Source organism: Eurosta solidaginis, chromosome 4 (genome assembly GCF_040869045.1).
Source record: "Eurosta solidaginis isolate ZX-2024a chromosome 4, ASM4086904v1, whole genome shotgun sequence".
NCBI classification, from domain to species: domain Eukaryota; kingdom Metazoa; phylum Arthropoda; class Insecta; order Diptera; family Tephritidae; genus Eurosta; species Eurosta solidaginis.
Window position 1 is genome coordinate 192,895,084 of NC_090322.1, and position 14,951 is coordinate 192,910,034.

Sequence of the window (14,951 nt, forward strand, 5' to 3'; positions counted from 1 at the left end):
GTATGTCGTATCGCTGTATCCGTATCCCTAACGTAATCAGCTGTTTATCGTTACGACGGTAAACCAAAACCCAATTGGTTGGCTACGATACGGTTACGACCTTAGCGGCACCAATAATCGATTGCATTGATTCTCATAAGGTTGGTCGAATCAGCTGTTAAAAGGTTACCGATACGGTTACCGATAAAGCACCAATGTCTCCAGCTTAAGAAAGTTTAATTGGTCTTTATTCGTTGCCATCTCGCTATTGACATAGTTCAGTCAGAGAGTAAGAATATGTGTGAAGCAAGTCTGGCTCAATTGAGCTATGGCGCGTCGACCACGTTCTAAATATTTCATACCAATTAATTTAAATTTCTGTATTTTAATTCATCCTATGAAATAAATAAATATATATAGTATATATTTTACTTAAACTACATTTGTTTGAATTTGAAGTCATTAAAGCTCATTAAGTCAACTCAATAAATCGTATTTACACTATTACCAAACATGCCTGCAAGCCCAGTTTGCAGGCTCAATTGAAAAAATCCAATATGCCATTCAAAATTTCAATAGCGAAATCGTTTTCGGCTATCGATTCGGATTTCTTTTCCTTTTGTTTGCGCGCTTTTTTCGATTTCTTCGTAGATTTCGCTGTGGTCACATCGGACGAGGGAGTGAGCGCGGGTGCAGGTGTTACAACATTATCCGCACCAAACGACGCTACAGAACTCTGATCACTTACACTTTGCGCCGCATCACTAACGCCTTCTTTGCTCTGTGCAGTATCTCTGCGATCGGTAGCTCTTGTAGCGCCCGCTGCGGGTGCCGGAACAATTTGCGTAGTGCCCGCTGATGCTGCTGGTTTTTCATCATCATCATCATCAAGGTCGTCAAGTAAACCGGCTAAACTGAAACCACCATAATCGGCATCGGCTGGTGATTCATCGTCGTCATTCTCGTCTGCATGTTTTAATGAGAAATTTTAAATTTAAAGGTTCATAACATAAACGATTTCCTGTCTACCTTCTTCATCGGTTTCATCATTCTCTTCATCTGCTTCTTCGGGTTCGTCTTCGTAGTCGTCATCATCATCATCATCGCCACCAGCTTTAGTTAATAATATTTTTGTTAGACTTTGATAGTCCTTTGTAATATTCAAACAAATTAACTTACCTCCGAAGCCAAAAATATCATCATCATCTTCATCCTTATTCACCTCTGAGGGCAATGGTTCTGCTTCAGCCACCCTCAAACCCTCTGGCCCAAATTTGAAACATGAAACACGCAAAGCAGCCTCTACTTCATCTTCGGCACGTAATTCAAAGCCTAAGCAAGCTTTGAAATCGTTTTTAGCTCTGGATAAACCATAAACGCGTCCGCAGAACTTAGAATAACCACCTGGCAGTCCTACACAAATGGGTTTAGCACGCTTGCCTAGAACGAAACAAGAAAAAAATTTCATTTCTGTGTTAGATAGAGATTTTCCACCTATCTCACTCACCCGAAATAGTGCGTGTGGCCAATGTTATATCACCATACTTAATTGACACTGACATACGTTCGTTACCCAAATATGTAATTCTCGCACAGCCTGGTCCACGCACCGGTATTAAGGGCAAATTAAATTTACGGCAGCAATCGCAATGATCGTCGTTACATTTGCAATATTTGCTGAGCCCATTGGTATTGTCTTGACTTTGTAAGGTAGTTGCCTCGGACACAGTCGTGCTCGCTGCCGCAGTGCTAGAAGCAGCTGCCGCTGGTGTTGCAGCAGATATCGGTGCTGTTGTAACCGCTTCAGCGACTTCCTCCACTACCTCATTCGCCGTATCATCGACTACCTCATTTGTTGCGACAGCAGCAGCGCCAAGAGTTTCATCTGCCTGGTCAATAACCATCTCTTCTGTAAGTTGTGTGGTTTCGTCAGTTCCTAGACCTGATACGCTGTTTGAATTGAGCATTTCAGTTTGTCCTGGTTTAAGTGGCGCAACATTCGGATCAATTTCTTCAGGTGGCAAGTTGAGACGTTGAAAGGGCTGTGAAATTTTGTCTGCTCGTCGAAAAGCTGTTTTTGCATCAGCGCATATGAAGCCAATTAACACGGCTAGAGCAATACCGAAGAAAATGTCTTGATAACGCATAGTGCACAGGTGATAATGAGAGACTTCTGAAATGAAAAGAAAGCAAGCATTGTTAAGGGGAAAGCCAAAGTTTTTTCCAGGGTCCAATTTTAAACGACAGGAAATTGTCTTTGTGGTACTTTTATTTGAGAAGTGGTAAATAAATCGGACTTTTATTTTTTAGGACAAAACTAAGGAAAGTCAGGATTTAACCTTTATTTTTTGCGCTTATAAAAAGTCCAGATTTAATCATTTTTTTCGGACTAAAAAAATATGAGTCCGGAAAATTTTTTTTCTGAAGAACTTTTATTATAAAAGAAATAACAGTTTGGATATTGGGTTTTATCGGCTATTGATGTTCGTTGACGAGGTTTTTAACAGAATGTAACAGTAGTTTAAGCAGGTTAGGTAAGGTTAGGAGAGTGGGAATTTCCCACACTTCCACTCGGAGACTTTTTTGTCCATTGTGAGTGCCTTCAGCGAGTGCCTGTTGGCGGAAAATCGTCGGAGCATCGGTGCAATAGCGCAATGAACTGTGATGACACCCGTAAGTACTATCATTGCAGATCTGTTTATTTTGAGTAGGAAGCTAGTTACTTTCCATAAGGTTGTTGAGACTTCGCAATCATCCCAGTTGGTCCACAGTAAGTCGGTTGCTTTAATCTCATATTCCACGATTTTATTCAGAAGGCAATCTAGCGGTGGTCGTACAGATCTGTCCGCCTCGCTTATGTCTGGTTCGGAACCTTTCCTGGTCATGGACGCCAGTGAGATTCGACACCTCCACACGATATTTGACTTTATTACGTTGGATGGTAATGCTTTCAATGACTATCAACATAGATCTTACATTGATGCAATTATGAAATTTTCAAAATATTGGAATCAGCGAAATGTTAGAAATGAATGTGAGATGGAGGAGAACCCAACAGGGTGCGCCTGCGCAAACAAAATTACCTATCAACAATCTCGTGCAGCTGAATTGTATGTATTTGTGTGACTTTGTCGGATATATCATCAATCGAAATGGATTAAATAATGAAAATACTTCAAGAAGAAATTGACTAAGAAATAACTTGTGTGGTATGCAAATTATGTAAAATAAAAAGGCAGCAAGAAGATCAAGCTGCTGAGTTATGGCACTCAACTAATCTTACATATATATGTATATGTACTTATATCCGAAACTATTGACTTATATACATAGGAATTTGGGTAAGCCAAAGAGAAAACTTCAACTACACTTTTCTTGAATAGGCCCCAGAAAAACTAGTCTTTAGCTGCTGCATACTCACCTTATATTATCAACGTCATTATTTAGCGCCATACCGCCAAAGCTATTTTGGCACCTGTGTGGCAATTTATGCCAGTCTGTCATCATGAAGCATGGATAACTGAAGCCAAAGGAAATCAAATCTTCTTTCACCTAGCTACTTTACTTTTCAACTGCCTGCTTAGTCCGAAGTAGAACTTCTTGGTAAGAGTTATTTTTATTTTCATTTCGAAGCTGGCATTGATTTCGACTTTAAAAGTGCTTCCCAATTAGACGACGCTTTTCAGTCTCTAGTTTATATCCGCCAAAAGTGACGCTTATGCCAAGCCGCGAACGCGCCGATTCTTTCTTGGATGACTGCCTCTTGTCCTCAAGAGGCAAGACTCACTTTTTTACCTCTTTATAAAATCCAGATCTTTATAGATGAGTGCCGGAACAGGATTCCAACTTGAGCTATTAGCGTATATGGTTCGTCTACTTCCTCACCAGTTAGCAATGAAGAGAAGTGCTCCCTTTACAACTTAAACATACTATGTACGCCACTTACCAGGTCGCTATTCTCATTCCTTTAGGAACCTGCCCCAGTCATGAAACCTTCCGTCATGCACCAGATTTTTTGGCAGAACTTTTGGTCATGATTCCTATCCACCAGCGAGTGAAGCTCCCCTCTTTCACGCCGTTCTGCCTCACGTTCTAAGTAGGAAATTCTTTTTCTTCTTGGCGTTACATGTAGCGCCCCACACACTGCACTTTTCAGCGCCCGTAGGCAGCGTAGCCCTAAAGGCGGTGTCCCTTTCTTTCCTAGCCAATGCAACATCTCTAATCCTGCCAGTTGTTTTTTCAGACTCGCTGGATATCTATTGATTCCGCAGCAGCTGCATTTAGTGGTTGAAAAATAGTCTTTTTTGCTGGGCTCCATCCTTGGGTCGCGTGTTTTGTAAATAATAACTTAACGTGCTACGCCTACTACACCGAGTGTCCTGTGATCAAGTCCCGGGCAAAGCAACATCAAAATTGTATAAAACAGTTTTTAATAAGAAAAAACCTATTTCTAAGCTGGATCGCCCCTGTGCCGTAGCTTGCGAGCACTTCGAGTGTGTTTCTGTCAAGAAAAGCTTGTTACGGAAAACTCACCTGCATTGCAGCCGAGAAAAATTAAAAAAAGGAGCACACCGCATTAAATTGAAAGATAACCTTGGTGTAAATCTCATTTGAGGTAAGTTGCGCCAAGTATTTACCAGGGCTGAAAACCGCCTCGAAAATCAAAGCGGTTCGGTTCAGTGGTTCGAAACGCTCAGGCAAAACTTGAACTGATTCGTGAACCGGCTTCGCAGCTACCTCTGAACCGGTTCGGTTCAAGTGGTTTAAACGTTTAATGCTAAGTTTTGATAGTATAAAAAATTTTTAATTCGTCACTTGGGATCTGTGTGCAACCCACCATCGATATGTACCTTAGGGTGGGTCGATTTGTATGGACGAAAGTTAACCGATATCGCACCATCGATTTTTCGATAGGATTTGGGCTGAGGAAAAAAAGTTCCACAACGCATACCCAAAAAAATAATTTTTGAGCCTGCGAAATTTCATTTTTTTGACTTTTTTTCGACTTAGATTTTTAAGGTTTTTTTCATGACCCACTAAAAAAATTTTTTTTTGTTCAAAAAAGCTGTTATCGCCAACGTTTTTAGCGGACATTTTTGGGTCGGACAGAGTATATATGAAAATTTTACAATCAAAAGAAAATTCTTTTAGTAGGTAATGAAAAAACCATTAAAAATCAAAGTCGAAAAAAAGTCAAAAAAATTAAATTTCGCAGCCTCGAAAATTATTTTTTTAAATGTTAATAAAAAGTTTCGAAAATTGATAAAAATTTTATTAATTGAACTTCAAAATTTTTATAATTATACATATGTAAGTGGTTTGTGTTTTAGTTATGAAAAAATGTTATAAATGAAAAACGAAAAAGCTCTTTCATATACAAAGTTGTTATGCACGGGATTTTAACTCATTTTGTAAATTTGCTTATTTTTTCACAAGCTTTTGACCACAGGCGCAAACAGTCATGCGCGGTTCCAGGGGGCAAGCATTAGGGGAAATTCCCCTCCCCCTAGAGCTTTGTAACACGTATTTTCATTATTTTTGACTGTGAAAAATTATGAGAGATATTTCGAATTAAACAATATTTTAATTTCTCTTATAAAATCTTAAAATATTAATTTAACCAAAAGTTTGCAGAATTTCATTGTAGTTTGAAATTGAGGCTGTGAGGATAGAAGCTACATAAATAAATAAAGTTTTCCGAAAACTGACTGTAATGAAATATATAATACTAATATATAGTAGTTTCTTATCACAAAACGGATTTTTACTAATTTTAAATTTTTCTAGGTTGGTCTACTATTTTACGTTATCACTATATATATTTAAAAGAAATGTTCCCGCCCTAGAAGTGCCGCTGGAACCGCGCCAGCAAACGGTATACGCTATTACTATCAAAAGTGACAACTCACGGCGTTGCCATCGCGAAAATATTTATGCAATTTTATCTTCGCGTTGTATTTTCAAGCAAAGTGCTGACTTAAATAAGTTAAGTGATTTTTGTTGAAACTATATTTCGATCCGAACTGAATCATTTTTTGGGTGGTTTTCGGTTCGGTTTTTGGAGTTAAGAAAAAAACGGTTAGGTTCGTGGTTCGGTTCAAAGCCCCAAAATAGCGGGTGGTTGGGTTCATGAACCGGTTCGTTGGAACCGTTTGTCAGCCCTGGTATTTACATATATTAAGGGAGTTGAGGATTTTGTATAAATGGTCTATATAGCATCATCGCATTGCAAACTTGTGTAGCATGTTTTTAAACTCAGTTGAGCAGAGCTCACAGAGTATATTAACTTTGATTGGATAACGGTTGGTTGTACAGGTATAAAGGAATCGAGATAGATATAGACGTCCATATATCAAAATCATCAGGATCGAAAAAAAATTTGATTGAGCCATGTCCGTCCGTCCGTCCGTCCGTTAACACGATAACTTGAGTAAATTTTGAGGTATCTTGATGAAATTCGGTACGTAGGTTCCTGAGCACTCATCTCAGATCGCTATTTAAAATGAACAATATCGGACTATAACCACGCCCACTTTTCGATATCGAAAATTTCGAAAAACCGAAAAAGTGCGATAATTCATTACCAAATACGGATTAAGCGATGAAACTTGGTAGGTGAGTTGAACTTATTACGCAGAATAGAAAACTAGTAAAATTTTGGACAATGGGTGTGGCACCGCCCACTTTTAAAAGAAGGTAATTTAGAAGTTTTGCAAGCTGTTATTTGGCAGTCGTTGAAGATATCATCATGAAATTTGGCAGGAACGTTACTCTTATTACTATATGTCTGCTTCTAAAAATTAGCAAAATCGGAGAACGACCACGCCCACTTTAAAAAAAAAAATATGTTTTAAATTCAAATTTTAAAAGAAAAGTTAATATCTTTACAGTATATAAAGAAAAGTTAATATCTTTACAGTATATAAGTAAATTATGTCAACATTCAACTCCAGTAATGATATGGTGCAACAAAATGCACAAATAAAAGAAAATTTCAAAATGGGTGTGGCTCCGCCCTTTTTCATTTAATTTGTTTAGGATACTTTTAATGCCATAAGTCGAACAAAAATTAACCAATCCTTGTGAAATTTGGTAGGGGCTTATTTTCTGGGACGATAACTTATTCCTGTGAAAAAGGTCGAAATCGGTTGAAGCCACGCCCAGTTTTTATACACAGTCGAACGTCTGTCCTTCCGCTCGGCCGTTAACACGATAACTTGAGCAAAAATCGATATATCTTTACTAAACTCAGTTCACGTACTTATCTGAACTCACTTTGTATTGGTATTTGGATTGGTTTATGGACGCAAAATATAACTTTAGAAAAAAACTTTGTAAAATGGGTGTGACACCTACCATATTAAGTAGAATGAAATGAAAAAGTATTGCAGGGCGAAATAAAAAACCCTTTAAATCTTGGCAGGAATACTGTTTTTGGTATTATATATATAAATAAATTAGCGGTATCCAACAGATGATGTTCTGGGTCACCCTGGTCCACATTTTGGTCAATATCTGGAAAACGCCTTCACATATACAACTACCACCACTCCCTTTTAAAATACTCATTAACACCTTTCGTTTGATACCCATATTATATAAACACATTCTAGAGTCACCCCTGGTCCACCTTTATGGCGATACCACGAAAAGGCGTCCACCTATAGAACTAAGCCTCACGCCCTTTTAAAATACTCATTAACACCTTTCGTTTGATACCCATATTGTACAAACGCATTCTAGAGTCACCCCTGGTCCACCTTTATGCCGATATCTCGAAAAGGCGACCACCTATACAACTACCACCACTTCGTTTTAAAACCCTCATTAATGCCTTTAATTTGATACCCATATCGTACAAACACATTCTAGAGTCACCCCTGGTCCACCTTTATGGCGATATCTCGAAAAGGCGTCCACCTATAGAACTAAGCCCCACGCCCTTTTAAAATACTCATTAACACCTTTCGTTTGATACCCATATTGTACAAACGCATTCTAGAGTCACCCCTGATCCACCTTTATGCCGATATCTCAAAAAGACGACCACCTATACAACTACCACCAATCCCTTTTAAAACCCTCATTAATACCTTTAATTTGATACCCATATCGTACAAACACATTCTAGAGTCACCCCTGGCCCACCTTTATGGCGATATCTCGAAAAGGCGTCCACCTATAGAACTAAGCCCCACGCTCTTTTAAAATTGTACAAACGTATTCTAGAGTCACCCCTGGTCTACCTTTATGGCGATATCTCGAAAAGGCGTCCACCTATAGAACTAAACCCCACGCCCTTTTAAAATACTCATTAACACCTTTCGTTTGATACCCATATCGTACAAACACATTCTAGAGTCACCCCTGGTCTACCTTTATGGCGATATCTCGAAAAGGCGTCCACCTATAGAACTAAACCCCACGCCCTTTTGAAATACTCATTAACACCTTTCGTTTGATACCCATATCGTACAAACACATTCTAGAGTCACCCCTGGACCACCTTTATGGCGATATCTCGAAAAGGCGTCCACCTATAGAACTAAGCCCCACGCTCTTTTAAAATTGTACAAACGTATTCTAGAGTCACCCCTGGTCTACCTTTATGGCGATATCTCGAAAAGGCGTCCACCTATAGAACTAAACCCCACGCCCTTTTAAAATACTCATTAACACCTTTCATTTGATACCCATATCGTACAAACACATTCTAGAGTCACCCCTGGCCCACCTTTATGGCGATATCTCGAAAAGGCGTCCACCTATAGAACTAAGCCCCACGCTCTTTTAAAATTGTACAAACGTATTCTAGAGTCACCCCTGGTCCATCTTTATGCCGATATCTCGAAAAGGCGACCACCTATACAACTACCACCACTCCATTTTAAAACCCTCATTAATACCTTTAATTTGATACCCATATCGTACTAACACATTCTAGAGTCACCCCTGGTCTACCTTTATGGCGATATCTCGAAAAGGCGTCCACCTATAGAACTAAACCCCACGCCCTTTTGAAATACTCATTAACACCTTTCGTTTGATACCCATATCGTACAAACACATTCTAGAGTCACCCCTGGCCCACCTTTATGGCGATATCTCGAAAAGGCGTCCACCTATAGAACTAAGCCCCACGCTCTTTTAAAATTGTACAAACGTATTCTAGAGTCACCCCTGGTCCACCTTTATGCCGATATCTCGAAAAGGCGACCACCTATACAACTACCACCACTCCATTTTAAAACCCTCATTAATACCTTTAATTTGATACCCATATCGTACTAACACATTCTAGAGTCACCCCTGGTCTACCTTTATGGCGATATCTCGAAAAGGCGTCCACCTATAGAACTAAGCCCCACGCTCTTTTAAAATTGTACAAACAAATTCTAGAGTCAACCCTGATCCACCTTTATGGCGATATCCCTAAATAGCGTCCACCTATAGAACTATGGCCCACTCCCTCATAAAATACTCTTTAAATTCATTTGATACACAGGTCATACAAACACATTCCAGGGTTACCCTCGGTTCATTTTCCTACATGGTTATTTTCCCTTATGTTGTCACCATAGCTCTCAACTGAGTATGTAATGTTCGGTTTCACCCGAACTTAGCCTTCCTTACTTGTTTACAATACACTAGCAAAATTCACGGCTTTGCATTTGCTACGTCATGGCAAATACGCAACATCAGAAACCGTAGTTTATTATTTCAGTTTTGAATAGCAAATTATCAAATATCTCGGGGACGTCATGTATGTTGCCTTTTAAACCATGGGCGGAAGTATCCAAAGAAGCGGTGAAATTTTGTATATTCTGTACTTATGTATTTACACATGCATAGCAACATATCGCTCATTTACTTCAATAGTGTCATAACTCAAAAAAAAAAACAATTTTCTAGGAGAGCCCTTCAAAGATTTCAACTGCCATATGTTGCCCATATAAAGGCATATTTTCATTTTTATAGCACGTGGTAAATGTTTAACTGATCACAAAGATTTTATAGAAAATAGAGCATGATATTGGGTACGTTTATATGTTATTAACTCAAAAGTCATGTGTTTTGAGTTATGACACTATTGAAATAAATGAGCGATATGTAAGTCCGTATTTTTGTTATATTTTTGCTACTTTGGTATTTCACTTTGTTGCTGTTATGGTTAATGCTTATTTATATTAATAACGGATAGAAAGTATACGTTGATGACCAAACTAAAGAGCAGCAACAATAATAACAAAACAGCACGGTGCACAAATGGCAGCATTCAAAGTAGCACGCAACAACATAAAGACAAAGAAAGTACAGAGAACAATCAATGAAACCAAAGTAAATGCGATAATAATGAGTGCACTTGCTGTATTTGGGTTTCAGTTCCATTATCAGAAGTTCCAAAAGCCAGTCAAACCAAGCCAAGCAGTCTTTCAGCTCATGACGATTATGACTACCAACTAAGTAACTAAAAGTGGTTAACAAAAGAATAATAACAACGATAAAAGCAATGAGGGTTTCATGTCAAGGCCGTAAATTGAAATTAGAAGTTTTAAAAAATATTTTTTTTTTAAATATAAAGTTATTAGTATAGCATATTAAGAAAGAAAGCTTATTAAAAAAATGTTTTTCAAATGTATGAACACGAATGAAAAAGATATGTCTGCATTTCGATATTTACAAAAAAAATTTGCTTAACGATTAATATTTGAATTGTATTTTTATAGTGTAAACATCTTTGCTCACAGTGTGGGGCATATGTAAGCGTAAGGTGAAAAGTGTAAATGGTATGCTATGAGCGAAATCACTCAGCAACTCAAGGCAAACATTTCCCTTATAAATTCAGGTATCTGAGCATATGATAAGTTTTATGCATGCAAGGTCACGAAGAGATGTATACACCCCGCTGTATTGTTGCAAATAAAGATCCAGAGATATAATGGCAAATATGAGCAAATGCGTGATTTTCATTACTGAAGTACAAAGTGTTTACAAATACAAAGCAAGTGGTTGGAAAAAAATTTATCAAATTAAATTAATTTAAAATATTTAAATAAAATAAAATGAAATAAAACTAAATAAAGTAATATTAAATAAAATTAAATAAAATAAAATAAAATAAAATAAAACAAGTAAAGGAGGCTAAGTTCGAGTGTAACCAAACATTACATACTCAGCTGAAAGCTTAGCTGCATTGGTTTCGTAGATGGTTTATAAATGGTTTTTAATTCCATATCACATACGTTTGGGAAATATCGACCAAATTGTAGACCAAGGGTGACGTTTTTTGGAACGATTTTCCTTCATCCTTTGTCAAATAAGGGAAAATCATCTTGTAGGAAAATTAACCTATGTTTGTGTGACATGGGTATCAAATGAAAGGTATTATAGATTATTTTAAAAAAGCAGTGGGCCTTAGTTCTATAGGTGGACGCCTTTTCGAGATATAGCCATAAAGGTGGACCGGGGGTGACTCTATAATGTGTTTGTACGATATGGGTATCAAATTAAAGGTATTAATGAGGGTTTTAAAAGGGAGTGGCCTTAGTTGTTGTGAAGGCGTTTTCGAGATATCGAACAAAATGTGGACCAGGGTGACCCAGAACATCATCGATCGGGTACCGCTACTTTGTTTATATATGTAATACCACGAATAGTGTTCCTGCCAGGGATGCACCTTAACGTTAAGCTAATCGATTATCAAACAATTTCCACCGTTTCCGTTGAAACACTTCGAAATATTATCGATAAAGAAATTATCAAGATAAATTGTACCTCGTTTTTAACCGAAACGAAAAGCTTTCGTTAACGTTAAAAACGTTAACAAAAACATGATACTTTATGTTTGAATTGTGCTGGCAATGCTATAGCCATGGTGAAGCCGTAAGGTGGTAACAGCGAGCGGACATACACACAAACTCCATGTAATTTGTTTGTGTAATTCGTTGGTGGTAATGTCAAAAATACTCTGAGAAATATTCGTACTGTCAAAATTCATGAGAAAAGTTGCAATCAGCTTGGCTAATGCTTTCACCTTTAATGACTCCGCCATCAATCAGCTTTGCCAGCATAGTTTGAAATTAATAATCAACATAAACGATTTGATTTCGTTTTGAAACAAAATCATTTCGTTAATTTGACGTTCTTAACTTTAATAAACGAAACGAAATGACTTTGTTTCGTTTATTAACGTTAATTATCGTAACGAAATGATATCGGTTCGTTGGTTAAGCACGCCTGATTCCAAGGGCTTTTGATTTCGCCCTGCAGAACTTTTTCATTTTCTTCTACTTTATATAGTAGGTGTCGTTCGTATTTGGTATAGAATTATGGCATTTCTTTTTTTAATTTTTCGAAATTTTCGATATCGAAAAAGTGGGCGTGGTCATAGTCGGACTTCGCCCCATTTTTAATACCAAGATAAAGTAAGTACAGATAATTGTGTGAACTAAGTTTAGTAAAGATATATCGACAGACGGTCGACTTCGTATAACGCCTATTGTCCAAAATTTTACTAATTTTCTATTTTGCGTCATAAAGTCAACCAACCTACCAAGTTTCATCGCTTAATCCGTCTTTGGTAATGAATTATCGCACTTTTCCGGTTTTTCGAAATTTTCGATATCGAAAAAGTGAGCGCTGTTATAGTCCGATTTCGTTCATTTTAAATAGCGATCTGGGATGAGTGCCCAGGAACTTACATACCAAATCTCAATAAGATACCTCAAAATTTACTCAAGTTATCGTGTTAACGGATAGACGGATGGACGGACGGACGGACGGACATGGCTAAGTGAATTTCTTTTTTCGCCCAGATCATTTTGATATATAGAAGTCTATATCTATATCGATTAGTTTATGCCGTTACGGGGTACCGTTATTAGAACAAAATTAATATACTCTGTTAGCTCTGCTCAGCTGAGTATAACAAAATGAATTGGAAAAATTAAAATAAAATGAAATAAAACTAAATTAAATAAAATTAAAAATAAAATAAAATTAAATTAAATTAAATTAAAAAAATAATTAAATTAAATTAAATTAAGTTAATTTCTTCGATATGATTTACATTTGTAATAGCTTGTAAAAAATATAAGCAGCGGTCATTGATGTTAATTCAATTTAAGGCCCCTCACATAAACAATTTTTCATACAGATGCGTTTTACACAATCTTATGCGTTATGAGTAGATTGTACGTATTTTTTTGGAGAACGGTAGATTGAGCGACACTGGCGCCATCTGACATGGAAAAGTAGCCAACTCCCAAATTTTGTTGCAAGCAAAGCATAAGAAGAAGAATTTGACATTTGCTTTGGCTAAGGGTGCTGGCACACTTTGCAAGTGAAATTATTTTGTCCTCTCGTTGGTAGGTTAGGTTAGGTTAGGTGGTAGCTGCCCTAATAAGGGGATCTCACTTGGACAACATGAACGTCCGTTGTGATACCACATACAATAAAACAACGGTAACGTTATTTATTATATAACGGTGGCGTTATTTATAATTGCATCTAGCAATTGATACTGCAATAGTCAATAGTATTTGAAGTGCCACTCGCAAGTTAAGAAAAACATCTTCTCGATACAAGATTATAGAAGTAAGTAATTCTAACGAAATTTTTCTTTACTACTGCAAAGTAGTATTTTCCAGAAATCAGTTTTAATAAAAATACAAATAATACAGGAAGTTCTGCTTTGCGGACCGGGGAAAGATGCCCCCTTGTACCACCACCCCCCCCCCCGCTCACTGCGCCACTGAAAATTTCATTGTGCTGCGGCCTTTAGTTGTCAATATAAAAACTAACCCTAACAAACGTTTAACCTCGTATATTCAATTTCACTTTCATATATCTTGGCTGTGTTAGAAATTCGTAAGATTTAAAAAGTTTTTAATATTTATTCCGTTGTTCGTTGTTTTGTTATAATTTTCTCTTTTCATTTCAAGTAAATTATCACAAAGACTTTGGCCGTTTTCTTTTTTCTTTTGCCACGAATTTAGCCACATTTACAAAAAGGCGTTGAGAATGAAAGTGGAATTTTGTTTGCATGGCAAATATGTTTGGTATTTAATAATTCATGCACACACACATACAAATATGCTTTTGTTGACATTTTAGTGGCTGCTGGTTTATTTCTTCGCAATCTTTTCGCTCTTATTAGTAGCTACCACAATGTATTTAATATTAGCTGTGTTTTTTAAACGGTTTTATTTAGCTTGACTTGGCCGTCTGGCTGGCTGGCACGAATTTTGTAATTGAAATTTAAATAACTTCCCGATAAGCTACAAGCTTGAAACTTGGAATATAATGCAGAACCTGATGACAATGCAATAATAAGCAAAAACTCCAATAGGTGGCGCATGGATCGAAATATTTCAAAAAAAGCCTTTTTGTGTTCCGATTTGGTTAATATTTGGAACACATAATACATACATGTATAAGAAAGCGACATATGAAAAAAATCGCCGTTAGGTGGCACAAGGATCGATATATTCAAAAAAATCGTATTTGTGGTCCGAATTTGCTCATATTTGGATCACATAATACATAGATACATGAATAGAAAGCCACATATGAAAAAATCGCCGCTAGGTGGCGAAAGAATCGAGATATTCAAAAAATGGTATTTGTGGTCCGATTTGGCTCATATTTGGAACACAATACATACATGAATAGAAAGCGACCTATGAAAAAAAATCGCCGCTATGTGGTGCAGGTATCGAGATATTCAAAAAATCGTATTTGTGCTCCGATTCGGCTCATACTTGAAACAAATATTACATACAGTCCTGTAGAAGTGACATCAAAATCTTTGGAGTTCGAGGAGGGACAAGCATTCGTGGCGCAGAGGCGAGTAAAGCCTTTGGAAGGGTTATGTATTGAAGACTTAGATTGTAACAAATTGTCAGGAAAGAGTCGTTGTAATAATGAGTCACTAAATGAACTAAATAGAATGAGAGATAATAGACAATTAG

General features: G+C 37.2%; 1 protein-coding gene across 4 annotated transcripts in view; it reads right to left on the reverse strand.

Annotated features, from left to right (window-relative positions):
- Nucleotides 1-267: 267 nt before the first annotated feature.
- Nucleotides 268-14,951, reverse strand: part of LOC137248847 (uncharacterized) — a 58,245-nt gene continuing 43,561 nt past the window's right edge. For 3 of the 4 annotated variants that reach the window (XM_067779743.1, XM_067779744.1, XM_067779742.1), the window contains 4 exons: nucleotides 1,487-2,152; nucleotides 1,159-1,419; nucleotides 1,009-1,092; nucleotides 268-945 (listed from right to left, as the gene is read on the reverse strand). In XM_067779743.1, coding sequence (XP_067635844.1) covers nucleotides 518-945; nucleotides 1,009-1,092; nucleotides 1,159-1,419; nucleotides 1,487-2,126 — 1,413 coding nt within the window. In that variant the 5' untranslated portion in view covers nucleotides 2,127-2,152 and the 3' untranslated portion in view covers nucleotides 268-517. The remainder of the gene's footprint in view (nucleotides 946-1,008; nucleotides 1,093-1,158; nucleotides 1,420-1,486; nucleotides 2,153-14,951) is intronic. The other variant, XM_067779741.1, reaches the window with a different exon arrangement.